Source organism: Quercus lobata, chromosome 3 (genome assembly GCF_001633185.2).
Source record: "Quercus lobata isolate SW786 chromosome 3, ValleyOak3.0 Primary Assembly, whole genome shotgun sequence".
Taxonomy (NCBI): Eukaryota; Viridiplantae; Streptophyta; class Magnoliopsida; order Fagales; family Fagaceae; genus Quercus; species Quercus lobata.
The window spans coordinates 31,869,130-31,888,237 of record NC_044906.1 but is presented as its reverse complement, the minus strand read 5'-3'; the positions used below and the strand labels follow the sequence as shown (position 1 = coordinate 31,888,237).

At 33.4% G+C, this 19,108-nt stretch overlaps 1 protein-coding gene, 1 long non-coding RNA gene and 1 other non-coding gene across 3 annotated transcripts; all 3 read left to right on the top strand.

The window, feature by feature from the left end:
* Positions 1–832: 832 nt before the first annotated feature.
* Positions 833–3,496, top strand: LOC115979052. The gene is made up of 2 exons (XR_004088932.1): positions 833–1,160; positions 2,846–3,496. It is a non-coding gene; the product is annotated as an uncharacterized LOC115979052 (long non-coding RNA).
* An 8,842-nt stretch (positions 3,497–12,338) lies between these two features.
* Positions 12,339–14,359, top strand: LOC115982505 (peptidyl-prolyl cis-trans isomerase CYP19-3). The gene is made up of 2 exons (XM_031105117.1): positions 12,339–12,436; positions 13,484–14,359. The coding sequence occupies exon 2, from the start codon at positions 13,541–13,543 to the stop codon at positions 14,063–14,065; it is 525 nt and encodes a 174-aa protein (XP_030960977.1). The 5' UTR covers positions 12,339–12,436; positions 13,484–13,540; the 3' UTR covers positions 14,066–14,359.
* Positions 14,360–16,587: 2,228 nt separating this feature from the next.
* On the top strand, positions 16,588–16,659 carry TRNAK-UUU. The gene has a single exon. It is a non-coding gene; the product is annotated as a tRNA-Lys (tRNA).
* The last annotated feature ends 2,449 nt before the right edge of the window (positions 16,660–19,108 follow it).

The window sequence follows — 19,108 nt, the reverse complement described above, 5'->3', positions numbered from 1 at the left end:
TAAGTCACCATGACCTCCATAAAATTCAAAACTACCAACTCCAATTATCAAGCAAAGAGGGATGTAGCAGAACACATTTACCTTACATGTAATAAATAAAATTTGCAACTATGGTTTAAGAACAGTGGACTCCATATATTTGGGCTTATGTAATAGTAGGATTAATGTTGAAGACTTATTTCTCAACAAAAATAAATAAATAAAAAATGTTGAAGACTAGTACTTTATTGAAAACTAGAAACAACCATTGTACATTACAATGACTGAATAATGGAATTGAAAAGTTCTCACCTACATTTGTAAAGAAAGTGAATATAAAAAAGACATCAAACAAACAAGCATATTTAAGAGTCTTCGTTATATTTTCACCATTTTAGATAACTAGGATCGACAATGTGGTATTTATGGCAGAAGTGATTTCATTTCTCTCTTTTTTTTTTTTTTTTTGTCACAACTTGATGATATATGCACATGTGATTGGTGAATTATAATTTTCACTAGATCTACCGCATTTTTTTCATAATTCAAATTGCATATGTCATGATTATGATAGGTCCTGTGGCATAAAAGTTGTATCCTTAAACTTTCTTATATTGGAGCGCTACCAATAATGAAACTAAATAACTATATTGCTATTTTAATTTAACCAAAATACAAAAAATACTCTACAATAATTAAGGTAAAGCTAAAAATTTTAGCCTCAGAGCTACAGTATGCAGCTACTTTGGCTGCATATGATTGCTTGAAGCTTTAAAAAATAAAAAAATAAAACAATTTTTTATTCCCACGAATATTAAAATAATATTTCTTCTCTCTCTTTATTTAATTCTTTTTCTATTTCTTTTCTTTCTTCCGTTTATCACACAATGACAGAGCTCTCAGCTCTCACAGACAGCGCTCAAACTCTCATCCTCCACGAAGGCCTTAGCTTCACCGATTCCCATCATCCTCATCCACAAGCTCTCACCGATTCATCAACCTCCTCACCGCCGCCACCGAAGCTCACGCACCATTGCCGAAGCTCACGCATCATCGCCGACCCACGCACCATCGCCGACCCGATTCATCATCCTCCTCACCCACTTCGAAGCCCAGCTCATCTCTGCCGAAGCCGCCGCTGCCTTTCTCAGCCCATTGCTTTGGTTTTCTGCCGATCTTAGGTATCACTCTATTCTTTCTCTCTTCTTTTTTTTATTTTATTTTATTTTTTTATAATGATTTTTGCGATATGATTTGTGGTTTAGACATACGAGTTAAGATATGTGGTTTGTGGTTTGAGTAGTGATTTGTGTATTTTTAAATTCGTGATTAAAATGGTGTGGTTTGTTTGTTCACTCTGTTCTGGTATCACTCTGTTCTGTGATGGGATCCTTGTGATTTGGTTGTGTTCTTTTCGTTTATGCAGTTTGTGAGGCTTTAAGTCACTTAATTGCATGTGAATCAAATGGGTATGTTGGGGGAAATTCGGTGTTAGAACTTTTTTGGCTGGGTTTTTATCAAGATGTTTAGTTAGTTTAAACATTTTGGTTGGCTGCTGAGAAAATGCTGGTAAAGGGGAAATATAGGCACTCAGTTTAAAGTTTTATGGTTATATACTCAATTTTAAGGAATGTCTTTTGATTGCAAGGGGTCAGGGTAGTTGAGAAGGGTCAGGATTAATGCAAGCAAGTGTATGACTTAAAGTAATGTTTTAAAGTAAACAAATCTCAATGAAACTCTTCCCCTAACATTATCATATGTTGCTGTAATTAAGTTAGCCCCTCTTTGGACCAAACTTTCTCTTATTCAATATCATGAAATTCCATAGTTCTTGCATATAAATAGGAAAACTGAGAGTGTGAGGGCTTTACAACCATCAGGAGTTTTGAGTTGTTTTAAAATTTTCATTTGTAGGAAGCCCGAAGGTCTGCTATAAGAATTTATGCCAAAATTGACCATACCTCAGGATAGTGTTTGTTGGCATGCTTATTTTCTTAGTCAACTATGAAATTTCAATTTCACAAGGTATAATAACTTAGCAATTGAATTAAGGATAGGGTTTCTTGTCACTCCAATTGTATTTCAAATTAATAGGTGTCAGTTCATGGTCAATATCTTATTTCAAAAAATCTGAGGTGTAAAACGCGTCACTCATTTAAACACATACTGGTCAAGGTCTTAGTTCATGGTTGATGACAGCTACATGAATGCCATTCTCCTTCTCTCTTGGTTTGTTATTGTTCTCTTTGTTTCTTTTCAAATTCTGTAACTTTCTTTTTTACAATCTCAGCGAATATGGAATGATGATGCTTTATGCACCATGTATCTGAACAATTGATCATGAACTGGTTTCTGTCCAGTTCAAATACAAGTGGAGATGAGCCTCATTTAGACTGATTTAAACCGTTACAAGTTCCTAGAGTTAATCTCTATTAGAGGTTGAATCAGATAAGGATATATATTGTATGGTCAGTGATAAGCTTCTGGTCAGTAAGATGTTGCAAAAATGGAAGTTACTAAATGGCTGAGGAAAAGTTGTTCTGGATAGGATAGTATAGTTTTCTTCTAATTAGTTCATGGTACTATGTTGCATGAAACCTATATAAATAGTTGGTCTTTTAACCAGCCAATGTAGCGGATGTGCAATGAATCTATTTTAAGTGGGAGTTTGTCAAGTTCAAATTTGCTGCAGCTTTATTTTTGAACGAAGTCCTAGATGTTTAATAGATTCCTTACTAAATGCTCAACTTCTCTGCTATCCTAAACTGATTGGATTTACTCATAACCTTTTTGCTATTTTAATTTGTCTAATCTTTTTGTCGCATATTCATGTCAATGATATGTTAATTGCCATTTCTCTCTACAGGGCATAGAGCTCAGTAACCCGCAGGCTCATGCCCACCAGCTTGGCAGTGGAATTCAAAGATCAAGCGGACCTGAAGCGTTTTATGCTGCTTTCCTCTCTTCAGTCTGTGTACATTGAATGATGCTAGTTTGAGGAATATGATAAAAGGAAACTCTTGTCATAAGATTTTTCCCTTGGCATAAGGTGGCAAATCAACCTGAACTACAAGTAACTTCAATATTCAACATTAGCTAGTGTTTAACCCAAAATGTAAACATATTGAGAGATTTCTTTTTCCAGAGTGATTGAAATTACATGAAAAAGAGTGTTGAAGCACATCTTTTTTCTTTGTTGGTTGAAATGACTTTTCCTATTGAGATTAGGCTTGAACTTATTAAGGAAAGGATAGGAAAATGATTCGATTAAAAGATTACAAACAGATCTCACTAATCATGCCTTAGTGAGTATCTTTTTAAGAATTAAATTTGTACATTATGTCAATTGCAAGGCGAGTCATAGGAACTTCTTTTTTTATATTTTGAGAAGCATGAGTCATAGGAACTTGTGCGAGTGTGTGAGTTTTATTGTAATTTGATTTGAGTTATGTATATGAATAATCTATTGATTACATTGTTCCAGTTATAATATGTGTTCTCTTTTATATGTTTTTTTTTATAAAGTTTCTTCATTTCATAGTTCACATTGTTCCAAGATTGCTTCTAGACAATTGAGACGATTGTTTTAGTCAAAGATAAATTTGTATATATATAATTTGGTTAAAAAATATAATAATGTTGTTATACTAGACAATAATAGGCTATCATAACGATTGAGAAATATTTTTTAGTCAAAAGATAAATTTGTATATATATAATTTGGGGTTAAAACAAAATATTATTGTTACACTAGATGATTATTTGCTATCATGTGGCGGCGACGGTGGGGGCAGTGGTGGAAGAGTCGGCGGCAGCGGTAGTGGTAGCAGTAGCGGTGGTTATGATTGTTGTTTATTATAGTGGATATATTATTTTATTGTAGTAGATATATTATTTTATTGTGTTGAAAGCTAAAATAAATCCATTGCTACTGGATATTTTGTAAAATGAGTAGGTAAAATAAATAAAATAACTTTTTGTGGTGCCAAATAGCTAAATTTTCAACTCCGGATGCTCTTATAAACCTAAGCCATCACATCACTTCAAAAAATATGATTAATTAGTCCCAGTGCCAGCTCAAGGCCTAGGCCTAAGGCCACACAACAAATAAAAAATTTCCCTATTAAAAAAAGGCCCAATCTCCCTTAGTAGAAGGCCCAAAATTTTATAAAAATATAACATTTTTAAATAATTGGTACTTTTTTTTAAGAGTAATGCTAAAGATACCACAAATTTTACTATAGATTTAACTGACATATCACCAATCACATAAAAAAGTAATTCAAATACAAATAAATTAAGTTGTTGAAATTCATCCATTACAGTTATAATCACATTTATTGTGAACATTTTGTAGTATTTTTAGTATTTTTCTTTTTCATTTCTAACAAGGCTTTTAAAATAGGAGATCAATAAAAATTTAACCCAATTGAAACCCTAAGATGTTTCAAATAAAATGCAGTAAATGTGATAAATCATTAATGATGACTAATCTCCTACTAAGCCACACACCAAATAATATCTATCTATCTCTTTCTTTTAAAAAGAATATATAAAATTAAAATTTAGATTATAACTGTACTTAACTTATGCATAATCATATATCCAAGTTAAAGTGAGTTCCTTTTGATTCAACTATAATATTCAATCTTTTATATGAAATTAATCTTAGTTTAACTAGTATTATTCATCAATTTCTGTATTTATATCAAACTAGTCGCTAACCCGTGCGATGCCTATATTAAAGCATTGGAAAATAATAAAGCATGCATATATTAAAAGACAATTTAAGTTCATGTGTGCTGGCAAGGGATACATACCTAAATAGTTCTTGTGGTAGAAATAAAAGCCTTATATTTGAGATAAAGAATTGATGTAATGCTAGTGAGATCCACTATATGGCCAAACCTGTAATCCAAAACAAAGAAATGGCTAAATTTGAGACCAAAAGTTCATATAAAAAAATAAAAAAAAAAGTTGAGACAAATCCCAGTTCTTTCAAAAGCGATTTAAAATCTACTATTGAGTACATAGAATATTATCTATGAGTTTTATTGTTGAATTTTAATTGTTTAGTACTTGATAATTGATATCCAAACCTCAAGAATAAATAACTAAGAAGCAATTGAAACATATAATAGTCGCTAACCCGTGCTATGCACGGGAACCTACCTATTTGTGAGGTAAATTAAAATAATTTTTAAAATCTTAAATTGATTAAGAAACTACACCATTGCATGATTTGCTCTTGTATGACTTCAATTTGTGTTACAATTTGATGAAAAAGCCATTGCTTGAACTTGCAATGGCTTCCAAAAAAAACTTCAATTCGAAAAGGAATTTTAATTGGAAGAAATTTTTAATGATATGGGAGGAAAATATGGAAAAATAAATAAAAGCCATATGCTAACCTCCATGACTATCATAGACACCAAAGAAAGGTGGAATTGTCCAAATTTGGATAAGCTACATGCTACAAAAGAAAAGAAAACACCGTAAAATAGCATAATCTATAGAAAATCATTGAGAAAATACAAAAGTCCTTTTCACATAATCACAAAAATCAATATCTCTTTGAAGAGAGGCCAACCCCATCACCATGAATTTGAAAAACACTTATTAAAAAGAGAAAATTACAAAGACATTGATCATCATTGTTTAACTTACCAATTCATAAAATATATTCCTTCACCAACAAAGCTGTAAGCTTATATAGCCCAAATGGTATAGGACTATTTACTTCCATACGCTGATAATATTGAAATTTAAAACCAATAATTTGTGAAGCATGAGACTACAAAGAATGACAGAAGTATTAGTAAAATAAAGCTATTCAATTAGTATACTATAACTCGAAGACTACGACACATCCTTACCTTGGGAAAAATTGGAATTGGTTCATATTGAAATTTAAAACCAAGAATCTGTGAAGCATGAGACTGCAAAGAATGACAGAAGTATTAGTAAAATAAAACTATTCAATTAGTATACTATAACTTGAAGACCAGTCAACCTACGACACATCCTTACCTTGGGAAAAATTGGAATCAGTTCCAGAAAGATCTTATTATCTGGCTGAAGTTCAAAAACTCCAAAACCTATATACCTTTGTCCATAAACCAAATACACCAGGAAAGCAAGAGAAGACACATAAATATTTAGTCCTTACGTTTAGGTTTAGGTTTAGGTTTAGGTTTTAAGAGATTTATATATTACTATTAATTGAAGAGATTAGTCCTTACGTTTTTTAGTATATAAAAATTGTGGAATATATAAAAACGTAATATTTAAAAACTTGAAGACCAGAAAGATCTTTTTTTAATTTGTTTTTATATTATATTTAAAAATTGTGCTAACGTGAAAAATTGTGGAAGCTTCAAAAACTTCGGTTATATATATATATATATATATATATATAGATTAGTCTTAATTTAATTAGTATTATATAATTTTATTTAATTAATGTTTACATATAAAAATGTTCCATATAAAATTTTTGCCCTAGGTCCCAAATTTTGTTGGGCCGGCCCTAATTAGTCCCCATGGAAGATTGTAACGTCAATCAAATAAAAACTTGACAAAGCAGTAAACTCCTAAGATCCCAACGGGCCCAAATACTCGACAAAAACTCATATACGCTACTAAGATCAAATCCTTCTCCAGCAATTAAAACTAATGGGCCCACTTAAGAAACTTGACCCATTTCACTCGGAAATTTCAATTTTAGTTTGAAAGATTCAGTTATAATGCACTGTGACAATTTCAAATTAATCTAAAATATCTAATAATAAAATTTATATTTCAGAATATCTCATTATTGACCGGCTCATTGGAGATTGTTGAATCCCATATTGGAGAATTAACATCTCCAATATGAACTTGTACTAGTTCTCCCCAAAGCCCTTTGTCTTCATGTTGATGGTAGGAAATTTCATGTCTAAAGGCCAGTTTACCTTTTGTCTTTGTGTTGATTGTAGGAACCTATATGGTTGAAGCAGCTCTACTAGAAAACTAAAGGCCACTTTGTGTAAAGGCTACCACTTTTAAAGAACATGAAAAGCTCAACTATTTATAGGTAATTAAAACCAATGTTATTAATTCCGTTCCGGACCCGTTTCGGTTTGTCCAGTAGAACGAAATATTTCGATACCAGTCTATTTTAGTGTACTGTTTCAAGGTATTTTGAGATTCTTAAAAAAAATTAAAAATATATATAATTTTTTTCATACTTATTATTATAATAAATTAATGCCCTCACATTGTGTGATAAAGAAAACTCCACGCCTACACTCTGTATCCAATGTACTTCAATAGGCAGGTAGATACTAATAAGTAATAACCCATTGCACCATTAAAAAATCAAATAAAATAATAATTTTTAGATTCACTAAAAGACAATTATATCTTGGAAGTAGGAGCATTCAAAACTTTACCAAATTAGATTTAAGAAATAACAAGTCTAAGGTTCTTAGAGCATTCTCATCAAATGTGCTAAAAATATTAAATGCTATTTTTTAACATTTTTAACACCTCAAATCATAAAAACACATCTACAACAAAAATGCTAAATGCTAAAAATTTTAGCATTGAGCTACAGTGAGCTATTATCAATAACGGCTCACTATAGCTGGATTGTAAAAAAAAAAAAAGTTTTCTTTTATTCCGCCCAACGTCTCTTTTTCTCATTTGTCTTCTCTTTCCTCTCTCACTTCTCTCTTCTCTCTCCCATGGTTCGGCTATTGTGGTACACTGATGGTTGTGGTCCGGCGATTGTGGGCTGTCGTGGGTTGTGGTCCAATGGTCATAGGTTGTGGGTTTGATGACTGTGGTTTTGATTTTAGGTTGTGGGTCGTGGTCTGATGGTCCGATGGTCGTGGGTGGTGGTGGCGATGGTCCGATGGTCATCGATTGTGGTCCGATGGACATGGGTCGTGGGTCTGATGGTCGTGGTTTTGGTTCTTGTGGGTTGTGGATCTGATAGTCTGATGGTCATGGGTCGTGGGTCACAGTGCGGTGTTTTTAATGGATCGTGGGTCATGTGTCTGACGGTTCGATGGTCGTGGATCTGGTTGGTGGCGGTGATTGTGGAGGTTTCTTTTTTTTTCTTTTTTTTTTGTTATGGTTTGTGGTTGCGGGTGGATCTGACTAATGGCGACAATGGTGGAGGTTGGTTTTTTTTTTGTTAGTTGTGGCATGGGTGGTATGTTTGTGGTGGTTATGGTATGGGTGGTGGGTTTTTGGCGGGTGGTTGTGTGGTGGGTTTTGTGGTGACTGTTGGTAGTGTGGTGGTCGGCAGTGTTGAGAATAGTAGGTTTCAGCAAGAAAGAGACAAGGAGAGAGAGGAAGAATAAAAAATAATACAAAAAGAATATTTAAATGAAGTGTCAAAAAAAAATAAAAGTTTTGATGTAAGGTATATTGTAAAGTGATGTGTTATATGTCACAAATTTGGTTTTTTAGATGTTAAATGCTAAAATTTTTAAGATTTTTGATGGGAATGGTCTTAGCATTCTTCTTAGCAAAGAAAAAAGTCTCAAGCTCTTACTCTAAAGGTTTGACGAAACGTGAAAACAAGCAAGCGAAAAAATGTAGTGCAGAAAGAAAATAAAGCCAAAAATGAAAAGGGAAAATAAAAAATCGAGCATGCAGATGAAGGTTGGACTCTGTCATTGTTGTTAATTTCCTTCTCTCTTCTTAATTTCTTTTTGGGTTGTGATTATTTTCTTCTGAATTTAAAGCTTTAGATCTTGTCAAAATAGAAGCTTTACATGTGTGAGAACATCTGATTTGAAATGTAAAACAACATAGTTGTAGGATAGATTTTTTTTTTTTTTTTTTTTTTAAGGCAAAACCAATACCGGCCGAAATTCCCATTCCACCCAAAATTGGCTGGAATTGACCGAAACGGCCAAAACACCCCGAAACAGGCCGGAATTTGACTCGAGATGGAATGGGTGGTATACCATTCTGGATTGCACACTAGCACGAGAAATTCCGGTCGTTTCGGCCGGAACGGAACTAAATTAATAACAATGATTAAAACTTAGATAAATTACAATTACCTCACAAACTAACACATATTTCCATCCGAAAGAAGGAAAAAAAAAAAAAAAAAATCGTGGACCAACACTCCCCCATGGGGTTTGTAAAAATATACAAATTAAGTTTCCAATAACAAAATATTCTATTTTAAAAAGAGATTTCTAGAATTTATACATACTGTAAGGGGAATGTCATTCATCTATAAACTTAAAAATAAAAAAATAAAAAGAAAAAGAAAAGCGAGTGTCAATTCATTCATAGTTTGAGTAAGAAAATTAAAATTAAAAAAAAAAATTGAACATTTTGCCAATAACTTCAAAGTTTAAAAGGACATGGCCTTAATTTCTAATAAATAAAAAAAGGACATGGTCTTAATTTTTGCATTTTACAAGTCTCATAAGGAGGAGTGCCATTTATACAAATGTTTGGGAGGATTGTCATTTGATAAAACTCGAAAGAGGGTTGTGTAGATTATCCTAAAAAGCGCTCTCTCTCTCTCTCTCCTTATATATATATGGCAAAACTACAGCATTGGTCCTTAAAGTTTACCTACTAAACGCTTTTGGTCCCTTAAGTTTTGAATAAGCATAATATAATTGATCCTCAAGTTAAAAAAAATGAGCACTATTAGTCTTTTTGTTAACTTCTATTATTTTTTTGCCAATGTATCAAAGAGAGCATTGATGTGACATTTTTTAATGACATGGCAAATTCTATAATTGAGCCACATTTGAATTGCCCCATCAAATTTAGTTTTTTAATCATTTTAGTTTTACAAAACTAAATACCAATAAGAATTTAAGAAGAAAAAAAAAGACTCAAACAACTATATCTTTATAAAAAAAAAAAAATCCCAATCTATTTTTAAATTCTTATTGGTGTTTAGTTTTTAATACTAAAATGAATTAATAAAACTAAATCTAATCTGGCAGTTCAATTTTCAAAAAACTAATGTGATACCATACAACTATTGCATTTACCATGTCATCAAAAAAAATGCCACATCAATGCTCTGTTAGACACATAGGTAAAAAAAAAAAAACTAACATAAGTTAATTGATTGATTAATAACACTCATTTTTTAAATTTTATTAACCAATTGCGTTCATTCAAAACTTGAGAGACCAAAAATACTTAGTATTTTCTCAACAAAAGATATATATATATATATATACACACACACACACACAAGTTATGTCACATAATTGGTGAAAAATTGAAGCACTTTTAAATCTTCAAAAGAAGATGCAAAAAATTTTGTTTTTGGGGGAAAGTACATAAAAAAGCTTACTTACTAATCTAATAGTCCAAATGTCATTTGTACCATTATGTTGTGAGATTGCCATTTTACTCTTGGTTTAGATTAAATGGAGATTACAGAATGAGGAGTCTATAATTAGGGGTGCCCACGTTTGACCCGCAATCAATCCACTTGCCGAAACCACCCAGCTCAAACCAAAAACCGTTCAATCAAAAGTCGGCAACAATCTGCAGCATATCTCTATATCTAGGAACTAAAACCAACAGGTCAATTGGTGGGTCTTCGCATGAAAAACCAAGTCCAACCAATTCAACCGACCTCCCCCTTTCTCTCAGACACAGATCCGTTGAGATTCGCCCAAATCTCGACGAGATCCAGCAAGATCTCCACCGCTGTTGTCGAGATTTGACCAAATCTTCATTGACGTTTAAAGGTTGCTACTCTCCATCAATTTCAATCAAAACTGATCGCTGCCCACTCGAATCGAAACCAACTCAACCTTTGGTTTTCGACAGTCGACAACAGGTCAACTGTTCTGCCACCCGAAGTTGTCGAGTCGGTTCTGAGTTGGGCACAAACTCGACCCAAGCCAACTCGTGGACAACCCTAATCTATATGTTATAATTTTTAATTTTCTTATTATATAACCAATTTAATTAGTAATTTAGTATCCTTTACATGAATTATGTATTTTTATTTTTTTAAGAAACATGAATTATGTATTTGACTCTATTTTAATTGACAAAAATATTTGTAGGGTTTTTTTTTTTTTTTTTTTTGAGAAATGGATACTTGTTGATATATTAATCAATAGAGGGAAAATCATCCAATACAAAAGACATAATATCTGTTGGAACACACTCCAACCAGATTTGAGAGGAAAAATATTATCTCGCTCGCTGGGCTAAGGCATGAGCAACTGCATTGCCTTGCTGACGTACGTGAGCGAAAGAAATACTCAGAAATGAGTTTGATAGATATACAATATCCTTGATGAGATGCCCACCTCGAGAATTTTCCATACCGGATCCCCTTAATGAGTTGACCACAGATTCAGAATCGCCCTCGCATACAAACTGATCATAACCCGATTCTGCAGTAAAACTTACAGCGCACCGGGTAGCGAGGAGCTCAAGGATTTCCATCGATAGAGGTTTCACTATCTGCTCGGATAAGGCCGCTAACACCTGACCTTCACAATTACGGATTACCACACCAATTCCCGCCATATCTAATTCTCTAAACATTGCACCATCGTAGTTAGTCTTCATGGAACCTGCACTAGGAGGTAGCCATCTAGGAGGAGTAGCCCGACGTTTGTGGGAATGGTGACTGTCTAGCCCCTTGAATTCGCAAAGGTAGTTCTTAGCAAACCCAACGATATTGCGAAGGGGTAGGAGATTTTCTTGGAGGCGAGATTTATTTATTTGATACCAGATTGACCAAGCCGTAACTGCAAATAACGGTAACAAAGCCGGTTTGACATGGATTTTTTGCAGAACGTTCGAGAAAGAATTAGAAGCCGTTGAGCTCCTGTCCACCCATCCGAAATCCGGATCCCAAACTTCTTTGATGCAACTACAACTCCATAAGGCGTGCACTACAGATTCCGAGTCACCAGAGCAGCGAGAACAACCCGATTCATGGAGAATTTTTCGTTTAAGAAGATTTTCTTTGGTGGGCAGCGAATTAGTGCAAGCCTTCCAAAGAAAGTGTTTGACCTTACCGGGAACTTTCAGCTTCCATATGTTTTCCAGAAACCTTTCTGTGAGTTCGAGACTTGTGGCCGATTCAAGTCAAGGTTATGAAGCTCGCAAAGGAGTTTATAGCTTGACTTCACAGAATAGCAGCCCGAAGGGGTTATTTGTCATATAAATTGAAATCTCAACAGGTGGAATATCGTTTATATAAACAAAATATATACTTTTCCAAAAGGCTCGAGGGAGGTTATTGTAATTTAAGTAAATAACAAACTGTTGGGGTAAAAAAAAAGGAAAACAAGATAAATATGCCAAAGAAAAGGGACTATTTTGTTAAAAAAAACCAGAGACTAAAACCCTAACCCCTTCGAGGTTGTGCCTATATAAACACAAACTAAAGCAGATTCACAGTGCTTCGCTCACAGCCTCTCCAACGCCAATCTTAAACCCACGGGTACTTAGACACTCTGTACAACCTCTCCATCTCTTTCTGTTCTGCTTTATATCTGTAATCTCTCACAATCCATGCATTTTTATTTTTTGTTATTTTGTTTCACACATAAAGATAGCACATATCGAAGGCTTGCGGGTGGTTTTATCAAAACCCGTTGAGCTCAAAACTTGTGCAAGATCATGAATCATCTTCTATATCCTCATGATTTAATTTCTCATGTTTGCCTGAGGATTATTTTTGTTATAGATTGATGAAACATTTCTATAACCCATTTTCCCTTTTTGGGGGTTTTGGTTTTTGCAACTCGTTTTCTGTCACTGACCCATTTGCACAATCTAAAATTTGTGGGTGTTTTTTTCTTCAACGAAGAAAAATTAAAGAAACAATTTTGCCAGTGACCCTTTTGCTCATTTTATGTTTTTGATTGATTTGTGTTGAAATTAGGACATTACATGGTGATGTGGTAACAATGGTTAATACCTTTTGTTCCTAGTGTTGAGTCTTGACTGTTAATTATGGACCTGTTGAGTGGCTGTTAAAAAGATGGGCCCTTTTGGTTGTTCTGGGTTGATGTTTTACTGGCTTGGTTGTTGGATAACGTTTGTGTAGTGTGTTTGTCTTTATAGACTTTACAATGTTTAAATATATGGGTCAAAGTAATAAGTAACAAGTCAAGATCTAATTATGATTAAAAGATCTAAATTTGTGGTTGATATGGAACTTTCTTGTCTGTTCTTGAAGGATTTGGATTAAGAGGAAGGAATCTGAACTTACAATAGTGTTTGTATTAGATTATTAGGAGTAGCTAATTTGGACTTTTGAAAAGCTTGGATTAAGATTAATCAGTTTACAGATTATATAGAGTTATAACTTTTCTGTTATATAAAATCTGTCTCTTGAATGTGTGATAATCTATGATTCAGAAATGTAAAACAGAACATTGGTAGAATTTATGTTTGAATTCGTAGGTATTGGTTGTGATTTTTGTAGAATATGTAACATCATTTTAAAGAAATGAGAATGCTCACATTTTTCTAATTTGAACAGAAATCTGTTGTCTGAAATTGGAGTACTGTTTATAAGGATTTTAATTGGGAAAACAAGATGTCAAATCCAAAGGTTTTCTTTGACATTCTGATTGGAAAGATGAAAGCTGGACGAGTTGTAATGGAGCTATTTGCTGATGTTACACCTAAAACTGCTGAAAATTTTCGTGCACTTTGCACAGGGGAGAAGGGGATTGGGAGATCTGGGAAGCCATTACATTACAAGGGCTCGGGATTTCACCGCATAATCCCAAACTTCATGTGTCAGGGAGGGGATTTCACAAAGGGAAATGGGACTGGAGGAGAGTCCATTTATGGCCTGAAATTTGAGGATGAGAACTTCAAGTTGAAGCATACAGGGCCAGGAATTTTATCAATGGCTAATGCTGGACCAAACACCAATGGCTCTCAGTTCTTTATCTGCACTGAGAAGACCCAATGGCTTGATGGGAAGCATGTTGTGTTTGGTAAAGTTGTGGATGGCTACAGTGTGGTTAAGGAAATGGAGAAGGTGGGATCGGACGGGGGGACTACTAGGGAGCGGGTTGTAATTGAAGATTGTGGTCAGATTACAGAGAATTGATCATGATTTACTTGTCTGTCATTGTTATTTAGGTTGTGTATGTTCAATATTAATTACTTCAGAGTAGAGAAGTTGCACGGTTGATATATTCGGAAGCCTAGTAGTTTTAGAAGAGAAGTGAATGCTTTTGTAAAGAGATATCAAACTTGTGCTAACTGCAATAAGAAGTACGGATCTGTTTTGGATCAATCTGTGAATGAGCTTCTGCAGTTTATAGTTTTGTAGATTTGTATTTGTGTTCTCAATGCTTATTGTTATCTTGAATATCAATCAAACCAGAAATTTAAGAAAAAAGTTTAGCAATTGGTTATAGTCAAAGGCTAGATTTTGTACATTATTTGTGTTCTCGTAGCTTATTGTTATCTTAATTACCAATCAAATCAGAAATTTAATCCCCCCTTCCTAAAAAGGAAAATAAAAATATTCCCACTTTTCGAAGTTTATTTTTGTGCAATCCAAGTTAACTTGAGGTGAATTGCAGGGGTTTGGGTCCTTTGGGATGATGGTTTTTGCGGTACTGTTTTCTCCTTTAGCTTTTAGTTCTGTTCTTTGCAATTTATTAACTAGAAAGAAAGACTGTTTTGTGGCCGGATCTTCCCTGAGTTACAATGATACAATATGCTGGACATGATTTTGTACTTTGGTTACTTCAGAAAAAGAAATGAACTTGCTAAAAGGCAAGTTATTTGATTCATGTCGATAATATTCGTGTTTCACCATTATGGGTCATGTGATATTTCTCTATTCTCAAATGAACACGAGTCCATCAAACATTCACATGCGATGATGAAGTCATGTTGTACACATAAAGAGCTCAACTATTTTTATTTTTAAGAAAATTTAAAAGTAATAGATTCTTTTTTATTTTATTAAAAACACATACAATGGAATGGAGATGGAATGAAGTGGTTAATGGAATCTTTAATTTCCCCTAATTTAACTATTAGGCACTATTAGTCTAAGAAGATATATAACCAAAAGATACAATTATGAATAAAAAATTTGACATATATTAGAAGAGTAATGCTACAGTTACAAACTATTTTACAAATTTTTTTATAAAATGTCGATGTGACCAATCTCTTATTGGTTTTTATTTAAGCTTACTATTAATATCACTTTTTCATTTATCAATAATCACTCATCACATCAGTAGTTTGTAAAAATTTTTGTAAAATAGTGTGTATCTCTAGCATTATTCATATTAGAAAGGGCAAGACTTATATACAGTACTTGTGGGTTGTTTTTTACGTTTTCTTTTAAGATTTTGTCATGTGAATTTTTTCTCGTAAGATGTAAGTATATTTTTTTAATTGAGTAACCACATGGTTAAATTTTAAGAGAAAAACTTAAGGAATATCACTTAAAGTACTGTACCTAAGCTTTGTTCTATTAGAAAGGGCAAGACTTAGGTATAGTACTTAGATGTTGTTCCTTAAGTTCCCCTTTTAAGATTTTGCCATGACAATTTTTTTTTATGAGATGGAACCACATGGCTAAATTTTAAAAGGGAAACTTAAGAAACAACACTTAAGATACTGTACTAAAGTTGTCTTTTCTAATAGAAATTATTTATTTAGTCAAAAAAATTTTGAAAAAAGTAAAAAATTATGAAATGAAATAATTTAAATTATTTTGAAAGTTTTTAATTTTCTTCCTATTTTTTTTATTGAGAGTTTCAACCTATAGCGTCCGCTCTTAATGATAGCTCTTTATCATCATCAAGACACTAATTGGTTTTTGATGTAAGTGGGGATTGTGTCTCAGATCTAACCATCAAAGAATTTACTAGTTAAACTGATTGGAACCCACAATTTTCTTCCTAATAAATCTACATTGTGGAAATAATACTAAATAAATCATGAAATAAACTGTATACATCGATTTCTTTCCTAAATATTGCATTTTTTGTTTTGACTGAAAAGGGTAGATTTTATTTTTGTTGAAAAGAACAAAATTTCAAAATATTAATGAAACTTAAAGTTTAAAATTGGACAAATAAGTGATTGAAGCACATGAAAAAACTTGTACTTTTTTAAGAATCCGTCCGGGTTGAACAAGTTACAAAGAACCCACCTTATTTGTTGGATTATATGAATAAATTTATAATTAAAAAAAACTCGGACTTTTTTTTTTTTTTTTTTTTGAGAAAAAACTCGGACTTATAATTGGACCTACCTGGGTTTATATTAACTATGCTTGCAGTTACTCTATATAGATAGATAGATAGATAGATAGAGATATATATATATATATAAGAAATGATATGTCTACAACATTTTTACAACAAATTTTAAGTGGCAGGTTGTTACTGGTTGTTATTGTTGGGGCAAAAAAGTAATCTTAGTGTTAGTTATAAATTTGAACCAATAACAACTAACTACCTGAGATTTGTTGTAAAAATGTTGTAGATGTAGCATCTATATATATATATTTAGCCAGAGAAGTGCTGGAACTTATCTTGAACGCTTTTAGTTTCGAGTCAAATGTTATATTAAAAGAAGAAATGACAAAGCAAGCCAGCCGTCTTAGCTCAGTGGTAGAGCGCGTGGCTTTTAACCACGTGGTCGTGGGTTCGATCCCCACAGACGGCGTAAAACCGTGGAAATTTTCTTTTGCTTGGTTGGCTGTCAAGAACTGATTGGTAAATAAAATGGCTGTGGAAACAAGTGCTACGCTGCTAGGTGCTTCTTTGATATAGGCAAATTGGCAGAACAAGAGATCATATATTCTTTTAACACTTTGTAATTAAATGGCTGTGGAATTGGCATGGATTGTGAACAAACTGAAAGGTATGCATTATGTAGACATTATGTGAATGGTCCCTATTGATTAGGGAGAGTAATTTGAGATGGTTGTTGCATGGTTGTGATTAATTACTGGTTTTGAAGATAGTTGTCTTTAAAACCTGAGCCATGGAAGAAAACAGACATATATGTCAGGGATATCATCATTGCAGCCAGAACAACATCAATTAGAGTGCTTGAACTGTCTCACTCTCGCCGGTAAACCAGTTGAAGAGTCCTGAACCTTTGCCATCTCCAGCTTCATACTTTTCATCCCTCTGCAGGATCCAGTTCAAGGGAGAGAACAATTTTTTTTTTTTAATTCTTTTATTATTATTATTATTATTATTATTATTATTATTATTATTTAGGTAATAAGAGTAGTGTTATTGCTAAAAGAAATTAAGAGATCTAAGAGAAACAAGAAACTCTGTGTTGGATGAACAATATGAGGAACCCCAACATTGAGACCAATCAGACAGAGTTCGCTGAAACAAATCTTAATTGATCTCCAATGATTTTTTAGATCCTCAATCAAATGACGATTCTGCTCCATCCAAACAATCCACATCAAACAACTAGAAACCAAATTCCAAATATCTGATCTATACTTCCTAAGCTAATATCTCCAACAAAATTGCCTAGCATGACCCATTGAACTTCAAAAATCTGAAACATATTCACCCACAAAGCATGAGCTACATCACAATGAAGAATAAGGTCGTCCATCGATTCCCCTGTAAAGCGGCACATACAACATCGATTTACTACAAGCAAACCCCTTCTCATGAGGTTATCCAAAGTAAGAATCTGACATAAAGCTACTATCCACACAAAGTAAGCAACCCTTTTAGGAACCTTTACTTTCCAAAGACCCTTCCATGGAAAGATGGATTCAGGAGCACCCTGAATTTCGTGGTAAAAAAATTGAATATCAAACGTACCACTTCCCTTAAGGCACCGAGGGAGAGAACATGAAGCTTACCATGATCCATTTTGTTAAAGAATGTATCATTTTGAGATATTTCCCTGGTCACCTCTCACAATGCAAGCAAATTATGAAATGTAAATTAAATCATTCAATCATGTTATATAGCAGTCATTGAATTTCGCAGGGAGTTATCACATTGGTTGGCTTCTCAATATACTTTTTTCCTCTGATCATATCTGACTTATCTGTGCAGATAATTGCCATTATATTTGAGACGATATGCTACTTTTTTAACCCATTTGATGAAGCTGTCCACTCCACTTAAGGGTACACAACTGCACCATGACTGTTCCATATTGATTTGACCCATTTTGTTATCATGTCATACCAGTGGAAGTTATACCTGAAAAATATAAAGAACTCAAATGATTTCCTTCTCATAGGCTCTCTCTCAACTTTGGAAAAATAAGTTTCTGATATTATTTCCAAACAAAATGCTACAGTTTGCAGCCTACATTTTGACAAGCTGTAGATCATGTTTTGATTTCTGGGGATAAAACAAGTGGACTTTCTTCCAGATAAAAGTTAGTTAATATCTTTGGAAAAGGTTTGGCTCCAAACTAATTTGGAGCTATCTTGCTACCCATGGTATGATTGAAGAGACCATCCATTTGTAGTTTTAGTCATATGACTTTTTCAAATGAGTTATGTGATTTTTTTAAATACTGCACATGGATTGTCTTATAAATCATCATGTAATGGATTAGAAAAGATAGCTCAAAACCAGTTTGGAGCCAAACTTTGTCCAAAATCTTTCGCAGTGAACAATGGTCAGTTGCTTTCATTTGGTGTGCCAAGCATAGCTATGGCAACGTCTCCTGTGCTAGTCCCAGTAGTGGAGTCAATGTAGTCTGCCATACTAGCATCTTCATCATCTAATTTCTATTTAGGAGAATAATGAAAGAAGAAAATCCCCGTGGTCTATTTCAGATAATGAAACTAGGCTAACGTTCTAAATCAGGTTCTACATAACCATTAAACATAAAGCATAAGCATGGATAGATTCCACAAAAACTTGAAGCTGGTATTCAAGAAAGGCAAGGATTATCACAGGAACGATGCCTCTCAGTACCCCACCATCAATGCTAAGAATGGTAATAAGCTTTTCATCACATCTTCCACAAATACATTGCCTATAAAACACTTCCCCTAATTAAACATTGAGACTACAAGTCTACAACACAATTAGTCAACTCCACAAGAAAATAAACATGGTCGTCTGATATAGTACCCTATGTTGTACTTGAGAATGTAGTTAGTAGAAAT